General features: G+C 42.5%; 1 protein-coding gene across 1 annotated transcript in view; it reads left to right on the forward strand.

Annotated features, from left to right (window-relative positions):
• Positions 1–22979, forward strand: part of SPHKAP (SPHK1 interactor, AKAP domain containing) — a 500233-nt gene that overhangs the window by 379015 nt on the left and 98239 nt on the right. The window contains exons 6-7 of the mRNA XM_069727823.1: positions 413–662; positions 7925–11339. Coding sequence (XP_069583924.1) covers positions 413–662; positions 7925–11339 — 3665 coding nt within the window. The remainder of the gene's footprint in view (positions 1–412; positions 663–7924; positions 11340–22979) is intronic.

Raw genomic sequence — 22979 nt, forward strand, 5'->3', positions numbered from 1 at the left:
TCACGTTGGTGAAAGTGGGGAGACTGTACCGCGTGATCCCCGAGATATTAGTGACGTCAGGCAGGCTATGAGGTGTGGTTCTTCACAGTCACCCTTCCTCCTTGTGGATTTTTCAGTTTTATCCTAGACTAACTTTTGATTAATTAAGATATTTCTAAGCATTGACAGAGAGTCTGCAGGCTGGAAAAAAAGAATTAGAAGCTGAAGGTAATGCCATTTTCTCTAATAAAATATGTCCCAAAGTTTCAAATACTCCAATGTGCTGCTACGATTTGTGCAAAAACAAGTAACGCTTTGTTGATAAATAAATTGATAACTGATAGATAAATTGATAATTGAATAATGCTAGTTTATAAAAAGATAAATTGTGGCTTAAGCATTAGTGACACAAGTATTCCCTATTGTCTTTGAGGTCTGGCAGCCAGATGAAGTTTGTCTACTGCTACGAGGTAAAATGGAAAACAGCTCAAATGCCATCATAGTGGAACTGAACAAGTTTCTTCTGGGATTGGAGTTAGCCCAAGAGAACAATCTACTACCTGACACAAGCCCACTCCGAGCTGAGGATGACACCAACTGCTCAGTTTCATCGATAGAAGAGGATTTTTTGACGGCTTCTGAACAGTTAGAAGACGATAGCGAAGGGGAAGTCTGCAAGAGAGGCAAGTATCCTAAAAGGAGTGTGCTCAACGTCTGTCTTAAGGAGTGCACAGCTCTCCTGCCTCTTGGCTTCCTGCTATCTGGGGTGTGGTGCACTCCTGATGATTGACTGTTCAGACCAGCGGTATTGTTGTGCTACTTTTCTGAGCTATATGCTCCGATACAGCTAACAGATCCAGTTTTTCTTCTGCAACATGAGAGTAGCACCACACCAGATTTAGAGAACCAGCCAGCTTCAGAGCAGCACTTGCAAGCTGCATAGCAAACAGCATGCACGCCTTGCCTAGGAGACTGGCCACTCAAAGGGGGGCTGCAACTTAGGCAATAAGCAGAGAATAATTATAAATCCCTCCATTCTTAAGAACGGATAAAATTTTTAATAAGAGGTAAGTTGCAAAGTAGCTTGTTTTTACAAACCCTTTTCATTTTTAACCAATAAAGGGATTGTCTGGGACTGTAACATTGATGGCCTAGAGATAGGCCATCAATAAACTGCTCAGCACAGGTCTGTCAACAGAATAGTGGCCGCCACTGGGTGCTGCACATTCACCCCTATTGATTTGAATAGGGGCAGATGTGCAGAATCCGGCTGCAGCCCCTATACAGTCGGCTGAGCAATGCTTTGCAGCTCTGTAACTGAGCAGTTCAAGCCACCGCCAACATCTGGAACAGCTGATCGATGGGGGTGTCGGATGTCACACCACCACTGATCAGACATTGATGTCCTATGCTAAGGATAGGCCATCAATACTAAAGTCCTGGGCAAGCCCTTAATGAGCAAGGCAACCCCATTAAAGAGAACCTGTCCGCAGGATTATGCACAGTAACCTATACACGGTGTCAGGTCGGCGCCGTTACACAGATTAAAATGATACCTTGGTTGATGAAATCCATCTTGGTTGTTCTTTAATCTTTATTTTCAGTTTTGTGTTAATGAGATTATCGTACCCTAAGGTGGGGTTGGGCTATGTAGTTCTCTGATTAGATATTTATAATGCAGACTGCTGACAGGTCACTGATCCCTCACTGACCTGCCCCCTAGTTTGCATAATGAATATCTGCACATACATAAAAAAATGGTTCTTCAGGCAGATGCCAAGCGTGGCACCTGCTTTGCAGCAAAATCGCATGTTTTATGCGCTAATAATAAGTTTTATTCAAATTATTCAGCTAGAGGAAAGAAAAAAAACTTCAATTTGAAAATGGCGCCTGCCGCGCCTACGCAGTAGCTGCTATCGGTGTCTAGCTGTGATGCAATAGCTGCTACTGTGCATGTGCTGGCAGCGCCATCTTACTAGAGAAGAAAAAAAAATTCCTCCTCCAAGATGGCACTGCCAGCGCATGCACAGTAGCAACTCTCGGCTATCAGCTATCTACCATTTAGAAAAATTCACACAGCAAAAAAGGGCAGCAGTATTTACCTGCCCAGGTCTCAGAACTAATGCTCTATCAGGATGCAGCAAACCCATGTAATAAAGATGGCTTTTTAGTGTACGTACTCACAAGTGTAAGGACCCTTAGCTTGCATATCTTAACAAAAATATCGACCAATACCTCTCATATATTATATATATTTTTTGCATGTTATTTATATTCATGGTGCAGCCAGGCCCATTAATGTTGGCCTTGTAAATTAAGGTATCTGTCCTCATGGGGTGCACTTATATAGCGCTGGGCAGTCCGCCTAATCTAATAGTATAGACGTCACTAATAGGCTGCAAGCCAGACACTGTGCACTAGCTCTGTGTGACCAGCGCCCTATACAAGCCTTTTTTTGTGTGCAATTTTAATACTATGCAATCACCCCCTCCATGAACTGCTGGGGTTGTGAGTGGTTGTCTTATCAGTATTTTGCACCTGTGTTGTCGCCATCTTTATTACATGGTTTTGCTGCATCCTGATCGTTCATTAGTTCTTAGACCTGGGCAGATAAGTACTGCTGCCCCTTTTTTCCTGTGCGAATTTTTTAATTTTTGGGAGGGATTCTAGTTCCTCTTATTGTGGCTTTTGCTTTTAATTTACCATTTTGAAAACATTGAATTGATGAATTAGCTGAAGACACCAGAATAATGAAAACCACATGTGAATAATGAAAACCATGCCAAGTTTGTTAAGGAAAAAATTATGAGGCTTGAAAAAACTAATGTAAAAACCACATAAAAGCCATTTTTGGAGCAAAAATAAAACTGCCAGAAATACAAACCTTAACCCAAAAAAGATGCAAAAGAAAGATGAATTGGGGCCCAAGTATATCTTGATGTCATCAGGGAAAATAAGTTTCTGCATATTTTATGTTTTGTACTAAGTTTTGTACTAAGTATAACTTCTCTCACAATAATGTACAATGGTACTTGGAAATTAGTGAATCCTTGTTTTTCATATTTCTGTATTAACATAATGTAAAACTACATCAGATTTTCACAGAAACTGGATAAAGAGAACTAAATCAAACAAATAAGTCAAAAATATTATACTTTGTCATTTTTTAAATTTGGAAAATGATCAAATGTCACATGGATGTCAGTGGCAAAAGCATATGAACCTTTGTTTTCAGTATCTGCCAATAACTGCATTTAAATGTTTCTAGTAATTGTTGATTTGTCCTTCACATCAGTTTAGAGGAATTTTAGCTCATTCCTCCCTACAAAACTGCTTCAACTCTGTTATGTTGATGACTTTTCCCCTATTAACTGCACACCCCAGTTCTTCCACAACATTTCTATAGGATTAAGGTCAGGACTTTGACTTGGCCAATACAAAACTTGAATATTATTCTTCTTTAACCATTATTCTGGATATCGACGTGTACTCTGGGTCATTGTCTTGTTGCATGACCCAGTTTTATTAAGATTGAACTGATGGACAGACATGGTGACATTTTCCTTTAGAATTTGCTAGTATGATTCAAAGTATACTTCAGAATTCATTGTTCCATCAATGATGGCACGCTGTCCTGGCCCGGATGCAGTAACACTAACCCAAGGCATGATTCCTCCACCATCATGTTTTACAGATTATAAGAGGTTTTTGTGCTGTAATGCAATGTTTTTTCTCCAGATGGTCTTTACCAAACTGCAGCACTGTTCTTTTGGAGAGCAATGACTATCCCCTGCAATTTTACAATGCACGCCATTGTTGTTTAGTGTCTTCCAGATGATGGGTTCATGAACATTATCATTAGCTAATGTGAGAGAGGCCTTAAGTTGCTTAGAGGTATGCTTTGCCCTTGGAGTGATCTTTATTGAAGACACACAAAAAACACAGTGAGGTCAAAAATACTCTGGTGTAAAAAAAATCACAGTAATAAGCAAGTGCTTGTCAAAAGATGGAAAAAAAAACAGGGTATTTAATTGATACTTTTTTTCTAAAGAATGTATACTAAGCTGCTCCACCAATCGTCAAGGTATACCCTTATAGAGCAGTCCTAACTAATGTATATAATCCCTATCTGATGTATTTAAAAACCTGATCATCTGTATAGTACCTGTATGAGCAGGGTTCAGAGAAGGAATATCCATGTGGACATGCTGGATGGAACAGCTTAAATGCAAATGACCCACAGAGGAGTGATGGACTCCCCAGGCTTGTAGAAACAAGAGAACAATTATAGAACCAGAAACACATGGGCTACTTGCACATTAAACAAGTCTGTAGGAACCTGTTCACACCACCAAAAAACTTGAAGGCACAAAAAAGCACAGTTGTTGACTTCTCCAGTCAATGTAATAATGGTTTTGAATTTCCTCCATTTGTACACAATCTAGTGGACTTTGGATCGGTTGAGTCCAAACCTTTTAGATATGATTTTGTTTCATATTTCAGTCTGGCAAGCATCAACATCTCTTCTTCTTAAATCCTCAGAATTTCCTTTGTTCATGTCATGATACACTTCCACAAACGTGTTGTGAAAATGAGACTTTGATATAGCGTTGTTCTGTAAATAAACCGTTGCATGATCAGATCTATCCTCGCCTATTGTATCCACGCCCATCCCTTGTAGATTGTGAGCCTTCGCGGGCAGGGTCCTCACTCCTCCTGTACCAGTTATGACTTGTATTGTTTAAGATTATTGTACTTGTTTTTATTATGTATACCCCTCCTCACATGTAAAGCGCCATGGAATAAATGGCGCTATAACAATAAATAATAATAATAAATAAAACAGATCTCCCACTCATATCTAATTGTCATTTAAGTATATATTTTCACTTTCAAATTATCTGTTAATCCTAAAGATTCACATATATTTGCTACTGACAGACATGCAATATTTGATCATTTTTCTCATTTTAAAAATGACGAAGTCTAATATTTTTGATTCATTTACTTGATTTGGTTCGCTATCTACTTTTAGGACTTTTGTAAAAATCTGATGTAGTTTTAGGTCAAATTTATGCAAAAATATGGAAAATTCTGAAAGGTTTTCAATCTTTCAAGCACCACTGGATAATTAGCTTTTTAATTTCTATTTAGATGATGAACTGTTTATGTAGATGATGTACTGTTTAATTTGTTCTATGCACTGGAAATCGACAAGAACACTAATGTCTAGTTATCAGTGACTAATGGAAATGACAGCCTATGTCTCTGAAATATGAGGGTTTTTTTACCCACTAGCTTTAAAGGAAGACTCATTGTTAAAGAGCTGTTATAGCTTAGGAAAATGCAGTCAAATAGTCATCTGGAAGAGAAATAAGTATGTGACAATATAATACATGATCATACAGTCGCTATTATAGCAGGAGTTGCTCAGTGCAGTGCCTCTCCTCTTTACTTTGGATAAAAGAGGGAGGTTGCAAACAAGGGGACACCCTCTTTGACATTAATATGCCCCAATAGGTCCAAGTTGTGGTCAAACTGAAAAAGGCTAAGAAGCAACCAAGCATGGAACAGTGAGGAACATAGCTATTTGTATATGCCGTATATACTTCAGTATAAGCCGACCCGAGTATAAGCCGATCCCCTAATTTTGCTACAAAAAATGGGAAAACTTAATGACTCAAGTATAAGCCTAGGGTGGAAAATGCAGCAGCTACCGGTAAGTGTCAAAAATACAAATAGATACCAATAAAGGTAAAATTCATTGAAACATCAGTAGGTTAAGTGTTTTTGAATATCCATATTGAATCAGGAGCCCCATATAATGCTCCATAAAGTTTATGATGGGTCCTATAAGATGCTCCATATTAAAATGTGCCCCATATAATGCTGCACAAATGCGGATTATGGCCCCATAAGATGCTCTCTAAAGATATTTGCCCTGTATAATGCTCCACAAACGTTGATAATGGTCCCATAAGATGCTCCATAAAGATATTTGCCCCATGTAAAGTTGTACAAACACTGATTATGCCCCATAAGATGCTCCATGTAGACTTTTGCCCCATATAAAGCAGCACAAACCTTGATTATGGCCCCATAAGATGCTCCATGTAGACATTTGCCCCATATAAAGCTGCATAAACATTGATTATGTCCCATAAGATGTTCCATGTAGACATTTGCCCCATATGCTGTTGCTGCGATAAAAAAAATAAAAAAATCACATACTCACCTCTCGTCGCTCAGGCCCCCGGACTTGCTATATTCACCTGCTCCCCGTTCCACCGCCACCAGCCGCCACCGCGTGTTCCCCGTCCTCTACACTGACTGTTCAGGCAGAGGGCAGCGCGCACACTAATCGCGTCATCGCGCCCTCTGACCTGAGCGTCAGTGCAGAGGATGGGGAAGACGCAGCTGCGGCCGGCAGTGGTGGAACAGGAAGCAGGTGAATATCGCACACTGTGTTATACTCACCTGCTCCTGGCATGGTCCCTGGTTCCCCGGCGCCAGCAGCTTCTTCCTGTATTGAGTGGTCACTTGGTACCGCTCATTGCAGTAATGAATATGCGGCTCCACCCCTATGGGAGTGGAGTGGGGTCCATATTCATTACTGTAATGAGCGGTACCATGTGACCGCTCACTACAGGAAGAAGCTGCCGGCGCCGGGGAACCAGGGACTGCGCCAGGAGCAGGTGAGTATGATTACACAGCTGCTGCTCCCCCTCCCCTGCCGACCCCTAGGTATGACTCGAGTATAAGCCGAGAGGGGCAATTTCAGCCTAAAAAAATGGGCTGAAATTCTTGGCTTATACTCGAGTACATACGGTACTTTTAAAGTGATCATCCGAAAAAAGCTTCTAAATCCTAAAATCTTTGCATTTTCAGTCTGGATTCTCAGCATAAAATTAGATTCATGCTACAGATTCCTTTCACCTGCTTCCTTTTATAATTACAGCATAGCTATGAGAGATAATACTTCTATATACGGTAATGGTAGAGCACTGAATCCACATTTCACAACAGGTGATATCACAGCTCACCTCCTCCCCCTTTTCTGCACATGTGACCTCTTCTCAGATCACAGAGCATGCCTAGAATAGTCTACTGTAGAAATCAATGAGCCATCGTCAGACTTACTGTGTATGGTTCATACCGCTGCTGTAAAGCATATTACTAAGTGCTGGAAACAATAGCTTAGGAAAGATAGGTGTCGTCCCAATGGAAAAAAACTATAATCTGAAAATGGCTGGTTTTAATTAATAGAATAGAATAGGTAAAACATTCCCTTTAAAATCACTTTTAAGTATACTAATATACTCAGAATAACATGACAAATGTTCACTTATATTCAATGATGTCATAAACATGAAATACAAAGCTATACATTTCTGTAACTTATCAAAGGAAGACCTACCGTAAGTGTAAAATCTAAGATTCACTTTGTTACTCTAGTAAAACTTATATCCTATGAAACCACTGCACCATGGAAATGCGGGAATCTTTACAGTTATAAAGCAGTCACTAGGACAGTATTATTTATTGAACTTGGGACACATCAGATGTATGGGAATATATAATTCAATTTTCATGGGTTCCAAACTTTCATGGTTCATTTATTTTTCCCTGTGTAGATTCCAGTACTCCTTTCATGTAGAATATATATTATTCATCATTCTGGTGTTCATCTTTTCACAAATTCAGCATGAAGAGCTAAAATAAAATATGGAACTGTGCAACTAACTTAAAGTCTTCTCCAAAATATCGACAATCTAAAAGTTAAGAGCAGAGGCGGTTATCATCAGAGATAGTGTTGATTTTAGTAGGACAGATATCACATGGTGAAATATATTTTGGGTGCTTTATGTGTCTTCTGATCTTATTAGTCTTCATGGACAATGTGCTTAGTAAAGTTCTGACCTACATGTTTCCACTTTTCTTGTAGAACCTCCTGATGATATCAAGAAAGTAAAAAGAAAAGCAGCTGAACAATTTCAGAACAGAAAAATTGGAAGGACAGATCTTCGAAAACAAGAATCTAATGTGATAGTTAAGTCTAAAGAGGATATGAGAAGAAACTGTGATGGAAGAAGAGCTTCTCTAGTGGGAATCAACTTCGAGTGTAAAACTGAAAGAAAGGAGTTTCAATGTATAGAAAGTATTGGACTACAAAGCTCACTGTGCGAAGCTAATCACTGCACAGAGTCTTTTGAAGACCCCGCAACTACAGGCCAATATGCAACCAATTTAGCGGAATGTGTATTACAGGATGCATTTATTAGACTGTCTCAGTCAGATAACTCTTTCCCCAAGGAGGCAGCTCTTTCTATTTCGGCTGGTAACTCTGCCCTTTCTGGTTTCTCTTTTCAAGAAGATTCTCCAGCTACATCTCGCTCATGGAACGAGCTTCCAAAAATTGTTATAGTACAGAGCCCTGATAGTTGTGACAGCCCAACAGAATGGGTTGATGAATCAAATTGGCCCGAGCAGGAGAACCTTACAAACAGTTCTGATCATTGGACAGATGAGGATACAAGCTCCACACAAAGTACTTTAGAAGTAGCGTTAGCATGTGCAGCATCTGTCATAGGCAAACTTTCAAGTCCACAGCCTCCAGATCGAAATAATTCAGAACATACTGAAAACTCTTATGCAGAAGAGAATTATAGAATGGAAGAATACCTCGCAGACATGGTAGGATATCCCAGTAATATAGAGAGTGTTGGATTTTCTGTTCCATCTGCTTTGTGTGAGATGACTAAGATGGCAAGTGCCATAGCTGTTTGTGGCCTAGGGGAACAAAGACAAACTCATTATCCTGCCACATCTAGTGGACTTTTGCTGGCAGCTGATGCATCAACAGCTGTAGCACTACATTGCAGCATTGCAATGGGAACCAGTATGGAAAAACTCAAAGAAAATATTGCTAACACCCTCCTAAAAGAGGCAGCTCTAGTACTGACCAGTCTCTGTAAATATAAGAATGTAGGGGAGTTTCTTGAGTCTATAAACCAGAAGATCCTGAGCAACATAAGTTCTGCTAAACTGGCCCATGTAGGCGACGTGGTGAATGATGACCTAGCTCATAATTTATCTGATACCATCTTAAGGCACTCAGCTGAGAAGTCAGTGCAAGGTGTGGAAGTTCAGCATTGCGCTACTACATCCAGTGATTTTGTAGCAACTACTACTGAACTTCTCTTCAATGTGATGCATTTCACTTGTAAAAAGATGAGTGATCTTGTGAAAAGCGGAGACTTGCCTTCTGATGCATTTGTTGAAAGTTCGAAATCTGTAGCGTTAGAAAGACGAAATAGTCAAGTAGAAGAACCAGCTCATAGGAATAAAAGCCAGCTAACCAAATCATGTAGCAGCCCTGAGCCAAAAACAGAACCAATTGCTCTCAAACTTCCTCCAAATGAAGTGAGTGTAAACAATATCCTCCCAGCAGACACTTACTGCAGTGCAAGTAGTCAAGCCCAAATGAAAACATCATGCAGTAAGCAATTTCTGAGGAGGGAGCGCTACAAACAACACCACAATGATCAAAGAGCCAGGGAAAGTATTCTTATAGATGATGACTGTAGGTATTGTGTGTCAGACAAAGGATCCATGGATGTGGCTATGGATTCAGGAAGTCAAGAAAAGCTCCACAGTGAGATGCATGTAGCCAAAGAATTCTCCCTGAACCTACCATTAGGGAGTAGTAACATGTTGCACCCTTCTCAGGCTGTACTTACTGTAAAGCACCCTGTCAGTAATTACTGTTTAACAGACTTTGCAGATGATTTGTCGGAAACTGTGGTTTCTATGGCCACTGAAATAGCCGCTATATGTCTAGAGAATTCCAACGGGAAGCAACCTTGGTTTTGTGCATGGGCAAAAGGAAGTGAATGTTTGATGGCACCTTGTAGGACAGTGAAAAGAAAAAAAGATCCAGCTTCAGGTGGGTCAGTAGTGAGAAGGCACAGGCCTCCAAGACTCAGTGAAATAAAAAAGAAGACAGATGAGCACCCAGAGCTTAAAGAACGGCTCATGAACCGAGTGGTGGACGAGTCCATCAACCTTGATGATGCCCTGGACCCTGTCAGCGCTTTCGCCAATGAAGTGGCCTCTAAAATAATGAATTTAACTGAGTCATCAGTTGCAGATCCTCTATTTCAGGGGCAGAACTTGTCAAGGAACAGATTACACTGTGACAGATGGAGCAGAGGTAAAGCATCTAGTTATGAAAGCATTCCCGAGGAAGATCTGGATGCTAAAAGTCTTGTCAACACCTTGGGCCCTTGGAACATGCTAGGACAGCCATTCAGTAGAACAAGTTCTATGTCTAAGCAGTCCAGCTGTGAAAGTATTACTGATGAATTTTCTAGATTTATGGTAAATCAGATGGAAAATGAAGGAAGAGAATTTGAGTTGTTGCTAGACTATTATGCTGGGAAAAATGCAAACACTATTCTGAATTCTGCTTTACAACAAATTTCCAGGAGAAACAGTCACTTGAATGTAAAACCCACCTGCCTTTCCAAACAGTCTAGCACCGAGAGTATTACTGAAGAGTTTTACCGATTCATGTTAAAGGAAATAGACAAGGAAAGCAAGGAAACTTATTCAAGCAGAAATACCGCAGAATGGACAAATAATTTAATGCCCCCTTCCTCTCGCACACCTTTCTGTTTCCGCCAATCTTCCATGCCTTGCACCAGATCATCTAGCTCACGTCTCACTGTAAATGCTCCAGTTAAAGCAAACTCTCTTGATGGGTTTTCAAGAAGAGGTTCACGTGATTTCCTCAACATTCAACCTGTCAATTCCATCTCATCCACAAATCTTTGCAAATCAGACTCTTGTCTCTACCAAAGATGCCAGACTGACCAAGTTACAGATGTGTTAATCCATGAAACCTGGTCCAGTTCCATTGAGGCTTTAATGCGCAAGAATAAAATCATAGCAGACAGAACTGATAGTGTAGACGCAGAGGCATCCTCATCACCCAAGGGTTCACCCGCGCATGTAGACCGATATGCCAACAAGCTAGCTGTGGACATTGTTAAGAGTGGAAAATCTTTGCTAATCCAACATCAGGATTCATATGAGAGCACAAGTAGGGGAAGCTTTAAAAATAATAATGGACGCAAATCTATAGACATTCAAGAAATGATAGTTGTAAATAAATCTAAACTTCACCAGCTCGGTTTCTCCAGTGGACCTATGGAGGTGCCTTTAATTCAAATAGAAACAGAGCAAAGGGAAGAGACAAATGGAGAGGACAATGTCCATTTAATGATGGAAATCAGTTGTCTTGAAAACATTCCAAGACAGAATGAAGGAAGAATCATCTGCCATGCATCAGGCATCAGGTACTTGGTCTTCTTTTACAGTGTTTATTACAATCTATTTACAATTCTGGTGGGACCAGACCTACAACTGAAAACACAAATGGTTATGAGCAAAGACCAGTGAGTTAAGAAATTATGTTAGGACATATTGATGTCACAGAGGAGAGGGCTCAATTTGGCCACTCGACAGCTCCAACATGATCCAGAACGGACAGCTGCACTGTTTTTTTGGACTTGAGTGGAATAACATGGACGGTCATCTTAATCTCTGCCATGTTATACTACATTTGACCTATAGTGATCGCTGCTTAGAAAATGGATGGTTATGGCCTGCCATGGAAAATCAGCTGTTTGGGATTTAACAAGGATGCATGTGACCTATTGTTTTGCCATATTCTGCATTTACAGAAAAACTTACAGGGAATCTGTCAGCAGGATTTTGCTATAATAATAATTTTTATATATATAGCGCCAACATATTCCACAGCACTTTACAATTAAGCGGGGACATATACAAACAATAAATTCGGTACGAGTTGAGACAATTTAACCCCTTAGTGACAGAGCCAATTTGGTACTTAATGACCAGGCCAATTTTTGCAATTCTGACCACTGTCACTTTATGAGGTTATAACTCTGGAACGCTTCAACGGATCCCGCTGATTCTGAGATTGTTTTTTCGTAACATATTGTACTTCATGTTAGTGGTAACATTTCTTCGATATTACTTGCGATTATTTATGAAAAAAACGGAAATATGGCGAAAATTTTTAAAATTTAGCAATTTTCAAACTTTGTATTTTTATGCCCTTAAATCAGAGAGATATGTCACGAAAAATAGTTAATAAATAACATTTCCCACATGTCTACTTTACATCAGCACAATTTTGGAAACAAAATTTTTTTTTGTTAGGGAGTTATAAGGGTTAAAAGTTGACCAGCAATTTCTCATTTTTACAACACCATTTTTTTTAGGGACCACATCACATTTGAAGTCATTTTGAGGGGTCTATATGATAGAAAATAATGAAGTGTGACACCATTCTAAAAACTACACCCCTCAAGGTTCTCAAAACCACATTCAAGAAGTTTATTAACCCTTTACGTGCTTCACAGGAACTGAAACAATGTGGAAGGAAAAAATGAACATTTAACTTTTTTTTGCAAACATCTTAATTCAGAACCATTTTTTTTATTTTCACAAGTGTAAAAACAGAAATGTAACCATAAATTTTGTTATGCAATTTCTCCTGAATACGCCAATAACCTATATATGTGGGGGTAAACCACTGTTAGGGCGCACCGCAGAACTTAGAAGTGAAGGAGCGCCGTTTGACTTTTTCAATGCAGAATTGGCTGGAATTGAGATCGGATGCCATGTCACGTTTAGAGAGCCCCTGATGTGCCTAAACAGTGGAAACTCCCCACAAGTGACACCATTTTGGACCCCTTAAGGAACTTATCTAGATGTGTGGTGAGCACTTTGAACCCCCAAGTGCTTCACAGAAGTTTATAACGTAGAGCCGTGAAAATAAAAAATCGCTTTTGTTTACACAAAAATGATATTTCGCCCACAAATTCTTATTTTCACAAGGGTAACAGGAGAAATTAGACCACAAAAGTTGTTGTGCGATTTCTCCTGAATACGTCGATACCCCATATGTGAGGGTAAACCACTGTTTGGGCGCACCGCAGAGCTTGGAAGTGAAGGAGCGCCGTTTTACTTTTTCAATGTAGAATTGGCTGGAATTGAGATTGGACGCCATGTCGCGTTTGGAGAGCCCCTGATGTGCCTAAACAGTGGAAACCCCCCACAAGTGACACCATTTTGGAAACTAGACCCCTTAAGGAACTTATCTAGATGTGTGGCGAGCACTTTGAACCCCCATGTGCTTCACAGAAGTTTATAACGTAGAGCCGTGAAAAAGAAAATTTGCATTTTTTCTACAAAAATGATCTTTTTGCCCACAAATTTTTATTTTCACAAGGGTAACAGGAGAAATTAGACCACTAAAGTTGTTGTGCAATTTCTCCTGAGTACGTCGATACCCAATATGTGGGGGTAAACCACTGTTTGGGCGCACCGCAGAGCTTGGAAGAGAAAGAGTGCCGTTTTACTTTTTCAATGTAGAATTGGCTGGAATTGAGATCGGACGCCATGTCGCGTTTGGAGAGCCCCTGATGTGCCTAAACAGTAGAAATCCCCCACAAGTGACCCCATTTTGGAAACTAGACCCCCCATGGAACTTATCTAGATGTGTGGTGAGAACCTTGAATGCCCAAGTGCTTCACAGAAGTTTATAATGCAGAGCCGTGAAAATAAAAATTTTTTTTTTTTCCACAAAAAAGATTTTTTAGCCCCCAAGTTTTTATTTTCACAAGGGTAACAAGAGAAATTGGACCCCAAAAGTTGTTTTCCAATTTGTCCTGAGTATGCTGGTACCCCATATGTGGGGGTAAACCACTGTTTGGGCGCACGGCAGAGCTCGGAAGGAAGGAGCGCCGTTTTGGAATGCAGACTTTGATAGAATGGTCTGCGGGTATTATGTTGCGTTTGCAGAGCCCCTGATGTACCTAACCAGTAGAAACCCTCCACAAGTAACCCCATTTTGGAAACTAGACCCCCCAAGGAACTTATCTAGATGTGTGGTGAGAACTTTGAATGCCCAAGTGCTTCACAGAAGTTTAGAATGCAGAGTCGTGAAAATAAAAAATTTTTTTTTTTCCACAAAAAAGATATTGTAACCCCCAAGTTTTTATTTTCACAAGAGTAACAGGAGAAATTGGACTGCAATAGTTGTTGTCCAATTTATCCCGAGTATGCTGATGCGCCATATGTGGGGGTAAACCACTGTTTGGGCGCATGGCAGAGCTCAGAAGGGAGGGAGCACCATTTGACTTTTTGAGCGCAAAATTGGCTGTCGTGTTTGGAGACCCCCTGATGTACCTAAACAGTGGAAACCCCCCAATTCTAGCTCCAACCCTAACCCCAACACACCCCTAACCCTAATCCCAACCTGATCCATAATCCTAATCACTAACCCTAACCATAATCACAACCCTTACCCCAAAACAACCCTAATGTCAACCCTAACCATAACCCTAATCAAAACCCTAAATCCAACACACCCCTAATCCTAATCTCAACCCTAACCTCAAACCTAACCCTAATCCCAATACACCCCTAATCACAACCCTAACCTTAACCTTAATCCCAAACCTAACCCTAATCCCAAGCGTAACCCTAATGCCAACCCTAACCCTAATACCAACCCTAATCCAAACCCTAACCCTAATCCCAGCTCTAACCCTAACTTTAGCCCCAACCCTAGCCCTAACTTTAGCCCCAACCCTAACCCTAGCCTTAAGGCTACTTTCACACTTGCATCGTTTGGCATTCCGTCGCAATCCGTCGTTTTGGACAAGAAACGTATCCTGCAAATGTGCCCGCAGGATGCGTTTTTTGCCCATAGACTTGTATTGCCGACGGATCGTGACGGATGGCCACACGTCGCGTCCGTCGTGCACTGGATCAGTTGTGTTTTGGCGGAGCGTCAGCACAAAAAAACGTTCAATGAAACGTTTTTTTGTACGTCGCATCCGCCATTTCTGACCGCGCATGCGTGGCCGTAACTCCGCCCCCTCCTCCCCAGGACATAGATTGGGCAGCGGATGCGTTGAAAAACTACAGCTGCTGCCCACGTTGTGCACAATTTTCACAACGTGCGTCGGTATGTCGGGCCAACACATTGCGACGGCCCCGTACCGACGTAAGTGTGAAAGAAGCCTAACCCTAAATTAAGCCCCAAACCTAACCCTAAATTTAGCCCCAACCCTAACCCTAAATTTAGCCCCAACCCTAGCCCTAACCCTAGCCCTAACCCTAGCCCTAACCCTACCCCTAGCCCTACCCCTAACCCTAGCCCTACCCCTAACCCTACCCCTAACCCTACCCCTAACCCTACCCCTAACCCTACCCCTAACCCTACCCCTAACCCTAACTCTAACCCTACCCCTAACCCTACCCCTAACCCTAACCCTACCCCTAACCCTACCACTACCCCTAACCCTAATTTTAGCCCCAACTGCTGTTCTCCTGCCGGCCGGCAGATGGAGACAGATGGCGAGCGCACTGGGCATGCGTCCGCCATGTTCTTCTGCCGGCGGCCAGGAGGAGCAGCAAGAGGATCCAGGGACCTAGGTGAGTATGCTAGGGTCCCCGAATCCCCCTATTTCTCTGTCCTCTGATGTGCGATCACATCAGAGGACAGAGAATTACACTTTACTTTTTTTTTTTTTTGCGGTCGCCGGTAAACAGTTAATTACCGGCGATCGCAAAACAGGGGTCGGTGATACCGACCCCGATCATGCTCTTTGGGGTCTCGGCTACCCCCGGCAGCCGAGACCCCATAGATTCTCCCGGTGCCGGCCGGTGGGCGCACTGCGCATGCGCCCGCCATTTTGAAGATGGCGGCGCCCACCGGGAGACACGAGGAGCATCGGGGGAGCTAGGTGAGTATTGGGGCGCCACCTGGGAGCCCTTTTCTCTGTCCTCCGATGTGCGATCACATCGGAGGACAGAGAAATTAAAAAGAGATCGCTTTTTTTTTTTTTTGCGATCGCCGGTAAACGGTTAATTACCGGCGATCGCAAATGCGGGGTGGGTTAAAAAACCCCCGAATCATGTTCTCTGGGGTCTCGGCTACCCTCGGCAGCCGAGACCCCCGGAGAAAATCGGCCTCTGGGGGGCGCTATTGACTTTTTCCACAGCGCCATTAATTAACGGTGCTGTGGTTTAAGTACCCTTAGCGGCCGCCGTTAAAAGGCGTATCGCTAAGGGGTTAAACAGTGATATTAGGAGTGAGGTCCCTGCTCACAAGCTTACAATCTACAAGGAATCTTACAATCTACTATCTCATCTGAGAGCAGTACGATGTAAGCAAAGAAAAGCTGAATCCAACAATGTATCACTTAGATTACTGGGTGCAGCTGTTCTGACACAATCAGCGGTTTTTAGACTTAGCAATGAAGCAGAACTGAGAAAGCTATCCCTGCCCACACCAGGCTCTGTGTATACAATGTCCATAGACAGTGAGCTGGCTGGTACAGGAGAGGGAGGAGTGACTATTAGGCACCCCTGCTGTGTGCCAGTAATGATTGTTTAGCACCAGGAGATAAAAAAAAATCATTGTAAGCAAATAAAACCTGGGAGCTTGATAAGAGCGGCATCGCTAAGATCTGTTTTAATCCCTATAGCTGTCTTCAGCTTACATAGCAAAAACCTGCTAACATATTCCCTGTAAAATTACTCATCCATATCCTTTAAATTAGAAATCAAAGAATTGTATTACAATTCAGATTACAGAGGTAAAGTACCCCTGATTAATTTCAATAAATTAGTAAAAATTCTAAAGAAATCTGTACTAGGGAACTGTTCCTCTATCATTGTTGCTGACCTGCGCCTTTTATGGCAGTCATATAGACACCAAATCTGTAATATTCTATGGAGTAATGAAAGCATTTTTCTTTGTTTCTTTCTCTTTTACCAATTAAGCAGTTCTCTAGTGTTTCATGCAGGATGATCCAATCAGACACCACTGCCGCTGCCGCGCTCTCGTTTGGAGGGCTGAAATTTTCACATACCGCCAGACCTGAGAACAGACAGGGGTGAGGTGCTGGTTTGCTCCTTTCATCACAATGTGCTTTCCAGGTCATCCCCTTGGTCCCCTCACTTACATTTCCTTCCTTTGAAGTCCACACCGTCAGACTCTTTAAGCCCTTCTCCTTGCGAGTGGCGGTTGTTTATCGCCCTACAGGCTCCTCCCACCAGTTTCTAGACCACTTCTCTAACTTCTTCTTTCGGCCTCTCACAGTTTACTAATTCTCCTACGCATGAGGAGGGGAGTACTCTGGACCTGGTTTTCTCCCGTCCCGGCTCGCTGCACGACTTTACCTTCTTTCCTTATCTGTCACGAATTGTCTCCTCCTCACCCGGGACACCCCCACTTAGCACCGGAATACACATACCACTAATACTCAGCAGCTTATGGGCAATCTCCACATATCTTTAGCCCGCATCTCCTCCCTCTCCTGTCCAGACTTAGCATTGTCACACTTCAATAATACATTGAAGAATGCCCTAGATGAAGCAGCACCTTCTACACACAGAAAGACCCGACACAGACAATGGCAGCCCTGGCACAAAATGCAAACACGCTTTCTTCAGCGTTGCTCAAGGTGTGCAGAGCGAAAGTGGAGAAAATCTCTATTAGCAGAAGACTTTATCCAATATAAGTTCATGCTCAAAACCTATAACTCTGCCCTTCATCTGGCCAAAGAATCCTACTTCCCCACCCTCAACACCTCACTATCCAACAACCCAAAACAACTTTTTGAAACCTTAAACTCCCTTCTGAAACCTAAGGTACAGGCCCCCATCACCAACCTCTGCGGTGAGGATTTGGCCACTTATTTCCTAGAAAAAAATCAACCACATCCATCAGGATATCTCAACCAATCTTTCTTCAGGTATCTTTCCCTCCTCATTTAAACATGCCATCATAACCCCTTTACTTTAAAAAGCCATTCCTGGACCAGAACTGCACAGCTAACTACAGACCTGTCTCTAACCTTTCCTTCATCTCTAAGTTCCAGGAACGCTGGGTCCACTCCAGTCTAATCTGCTATCTCTCGGATAACTCTCTTCTCGACCCCTTACAATCTGGTTTCCGCTCTTTACACTCCACTGAAACGGCCCTCACTAAAGTCTCTAATGATCTAATAACAGCTAAATCCAAAGGTCATTGCTCCCTGCTGATTCTCCTGGATCTCTCTGCCGCATTTGACACTGGGAATCACCAGCTCCTCCTCACTATGCTCTGCTCTATAGGCCTCAAGGACACAGCCCTCTCCTGGTTCTCCTCCTACCTCTCTGACCGCTCCTTCACTGTATCTTTTGCTAGCTCCTCTTCCTCTCCTTGTTCCCTTACTATCGGGGTTCCGCAGGGCTAAGTCCTAGGCCCCCTTCTCTTTTCTCTATACACTGCCCCTATTGGACAAACAATCAGCAGATTTGGGTTCCAGTATCATCTCTATGCTGACGACACCCAATTATACACTTCTTCCCCTTATATCACCCCTACCCTAATTCAAAACACCAAGGATTGTCTGTCTGCTGTCTCTAACATCATGTCCTCCCTCTATCTGAAACTAAATCTCTCCAAAACTGAACTACTTGTGTTTCTCCCTTCTGCTAACCTCACTCTACCCAACATCGAAATTACCCTGGAGGGTTCAACCATAACTCCCAAGCAGCATGCCCGCTGTCTTGCGGTCATATTTGACAACGAACTTTCCTTTACTCCCTATATCCGATCACTCACTCGCTCTTGTCACCTGCATCTTAAAAACATCTCCAGAATCCGACCTTTTCTCACGTTTGAAACTGCTAAGACTCTTACTGTCGCTCTTATTCATTCTCGTCTGGACTACTGCAACTCTCTTCTGATCGGTTTCTCTCTTACCAAACTTTCTCCTCTCCAATCCAACTTGAATGCGGCAGCCAGGGTTATATTTCAGTCCAGCCGTTTCACCGATGCCTCCATCTTGTGCCAGTTATTACACTGGCTACCCATTCGCTACAGGGTCCAATATAAACTCATCTCTCTCACACACAAAGCTCTCCACAGTTCTGCACCGCCTTATATCTCCTCTCTCTTATATCTCCTCTCTATCGCCCTACACGTGCCCTCCGTTCTACAAATGACCTAAGGCTAATATCCCCCGTAATCCAAACCTCGCACCTCCATCTCCAAGACTTCTCTCGTGCTGCACCAGCTCTCTGAAATGCACTTCCCCAGACGACCTATACAAGTGCACTTTGAAAATCCATCTCTTCAAACAGGCCTACCACATCAACTACTCAGTAAACTAACTTTGCCCTGTTCCCTCCTTCCAAATATTATTCTGAATCTGCACCCTACTATTCATCTGTCTCCACACCCTCCATGCACATAACTGCACTTGATACTTGACTATTGCACTTAAACACACGGGCTGATGACTGGATCATGCAGCTTTATATGAAAATCTCTATTTATTATAATTGCCAGACCTGAAATAACAAGCACTTTTCATCTATTGTGTCCCCCCATTTCCTTGTAGATTATAAGCTTGCGAGCAGGGACCTCACTCCTAATGTCACGGTTTAAATTATCTTAACTTGTATTGAATTTATTGTCTGTACATGTCCCCACTAGTGTTGAGCATTCCGATACCGCAAGTATCGGGTATCGGCCGATACTTGCGGTATCGGAATTCCGATACCGAGTTCCGATACTTTTGTGGTATCGGGAATCGGTATCAGATCCATAGTGATGTGTAAAATAAAAAATATTGATATATTCACCTCTCCGGCGGCCCCTGGACATCACCGCGGGTAACCGGCAGGCTTCTTTGTTTAAAATGAGCGCGTTTAGGACCTGAGAATGACGTCGCGGCTTCTGATTGGTCGCGTGCCGCTCATGTGACCGCCACGCGTCCAATCACAAGCCGCGACGTCATTCTCAGGCACTAAACTCCTCATTCTAGGAATTTAGGACCTGCGAATGACGTCGCGGCTTCTGATTGGTCGCGTGGCGGTCACATGAGCGGCACGCGACCAATCAGAAGCCGCGACGTCATTCCTCAGGTCCTAAACACGCTCATTTTAAACAAAGAAGCCTGCCGGTTACCCGTGGTGATGTCCAGTGGCCGCCGGAGAGGTGAATATATCAATATTTTTTATTTTAATTCTTTATTTTACACATTAATATCTCCTTCAGACCCTGGGAACCATCAGGATACCTTCCGATACTTGGTGTCCCATTGACTTGTATTGGTATCGGATATCGGTATCGGCGATATCCGATACTCTTCGGGTATCGGCCAATACTATCCGATACCGATACTTTCAAGTATTGAACGGTATCGCTCAACACTAGTCCCCGCTTAATTGTAAAGTGCTGCGGAATATGTTGGCGCTATACAAGTCAAAATTATTATTATTATTATTATTATTAATCAAAATTTATAGTCACAGTATTATAACTCAGTGACTATTCCTTAATAGCTGACTCACTAATATGGCACATGGAAGGCACATGGCACATGAATCGACTTCTTGCAATATCTATGGGGCTGCCGGAGAAAGTCAAGCACTGTGTACTCAGCTTTTTCTGGCAATCCCATTGACAATGAGAAACTTGTTTTTGTATTGGAATTACACTGATGATTTGACTCAACGTTTCTGGGTTAGGAGAAAAGATCTAAAGAAAGGACATAAATTGTTTATGTGTTTTGAATCATTCCCTGAATTGTAACAGAGAATTTATTATGAAACCGGAGCATTTCAGCTGCCATATTTTTTTCATTATAAGGTAAGTTAATGCCATGTTTCAATATTAAAGGATCAAATCTAAGAGATTTAGTATACTTCAAACTTGAATTTTTTCTTCCGAAGTAAAGGACAGCTAATACTGGTGAAAGCATGGAAAGAAAATGTGCCTGTTGTAAAGTAGACCAGAGCTTTGCAGAACTTACATGTATGTACATTGTACATGTATGTTGGCGCTATATAAATAAAGATTATTATTACATGCATTAGTACAGTTGTCTACGTGTGACATTTCTGATATATCCCATAATTGTTTGATCGATGCAGGTCTCACCTCTAGGACACCCACCTATCTCCAGTACAGGGGGTCCCCCAATCCCTCATTCCAGCCTATGTCACACTACCAGTAAGTGAAGAGTTGGCGGTGCATGCAAGCGCTCTCTTCATTCATTGCTATAAGAGTTCCAAATACTGTCAAGCAAATACTCTCAGCGGTACTTGGAACTCCCATAGCATGTGCTGCCACTTATCCACTCACTGATGATCAGGCATCGACTGGAATAGGAGATTAAGGGATTCCCATTGTGGAGATACTGTAGGTGCAGGTCCCAGAGGTGCATTTATCAGAAATGTATGGCATAAACTATGGTAATGCCATAAATATCCTTCACGAGTCAACTTTAAGATAATTTACGTAGGTCCAGATCTTGGTCCTCCAGCAGTATTGATTAGTTTGGCCCCATTTTATTTTGCAGTTGCAATGTTAAATGTTGTACAACCTGGGTGCAGAGGGATGGAATCCCCAATGCACGTTTCGCGTCAGCTTCTTCAGAGGGAGTGAGACTCCCAGGTTGTACAGTTAAGTATACTTTGTCATTATACCTCATGTGTGATCAGACTCTCTGCAAATTAGTTGTAATGGATCACACTACTGTTCGCACTATATTACAACACAATGCCCACCAAGTGCACCACAAACTGAAAATGGACTGAGAACTCAACCACAGCATACATAACATAAATATTCATAATAACAAAATAATGAAGTAACAATAAAATGAGGAGACTGCCAAGCTACACTGAAAGGACCACACTGGCTATGTATAACATCTCAAAAAATAAAGTGCACAGTGCAAATATATGTAAACTATTTAATGTGCAAGCCAACGCAAATTAATGTAAACATTCCTTCAAGAATCACAAGTTTATAAGGGTAAAGTACCCAACTATCCAAATGGGGTGTGATATAATAAGCATTATCAAACTTCCATGATATTGCACCAGGCATAAATGCTAGTGATACTGTAAGCAGGTTGCGGGATGCAGTGACAGACAGAATGCATAGCAAGGGTTAACAAATGTAATAGTTTTAATTTAATAGGGGGGGTTAACTCCTCGCAGGAAGGTGCAGGTTTAAATGCGGAGAATAACAGTCCAATTGTAAAGGATATGCAGAGTTAAGGAACAATGAATCAGAAAACGTCAGTTCTTGTGAATACTGCGGGGGAGTCAATAGCGCCAGCGCCAACAACGGCTGGTGCAGTGCTGGTACAAGAAGGTTCAGCTGATAACTGTGGTCCGTCTTTTGGCGGTCGGGGTCCGGTACCTCCCACTAAGCCCCTGTCCATGAACATATGTGGTCGGAGCAAACAAGACCGCAGCACGTTCAAGGCCCTATGTAGGCGGGAAGGCGTCTGATTTTAAGGTGGGCCGATTTTAAAGGGACACGGTCACCTGAATTTGGAGGGAACAATCTTCAGCCATGGAGGAGGGGTTTTTGGTTCACCCTTTCCTTACCCGCTGGCTGCATGCTGGCTGCAATATTGGATTGAAGTTCATTCTCTGTCCTCCATAGTACACACCTGCAAGATTGCCTTGTGCTGGCATGTACTACGGAGGACAGAGAATGAACTTCAATCCAATATTGCAGCCAGCATGCAGCCAGCGGGTAAGGAAAGGGTGAATCAAAAACCACAAAACCCCGCCTCCATGGCTGAAGATTGTTCCCTCCAAATTCAGGTGACAGTGTCCCTTTAAGACTGAAGCGCCGACAACAGCTGGTGTGATGTTTCTCCAACGAGGTCCTGCAGACCACGGTCAGACGTCGAGGGCAGCAGCGAACAGTGCTGAACTCTGCCCTGGCCCTTAGGCTGGGGTGTGGCGCTTAGCTGAACAGAGCTCCCGGCTCTTTCCTTATTACTGCGGTGGGCTCCGGCAGCATCTCGGCATCTGATCAGCCGCGTATTGTTGCAGCCTGGCTGCGCACGCCTAGAAGCCTGCTGCGCACG

Source organism: Ranitomeya imitator, chromosome 5, assembly GCF_032444005.1.
Source record: "Ranitomeya imitator isolate aRanImi1 chromosome 5, aRanImi1.pri, whole genome shotgun sequence".
Lineage (NCBI taxonomy): Eukaryota > Metazoa > Chordata > Amphibia > Anura > Dendrobatidae > Ranitomeya > Ranitomeya imitator.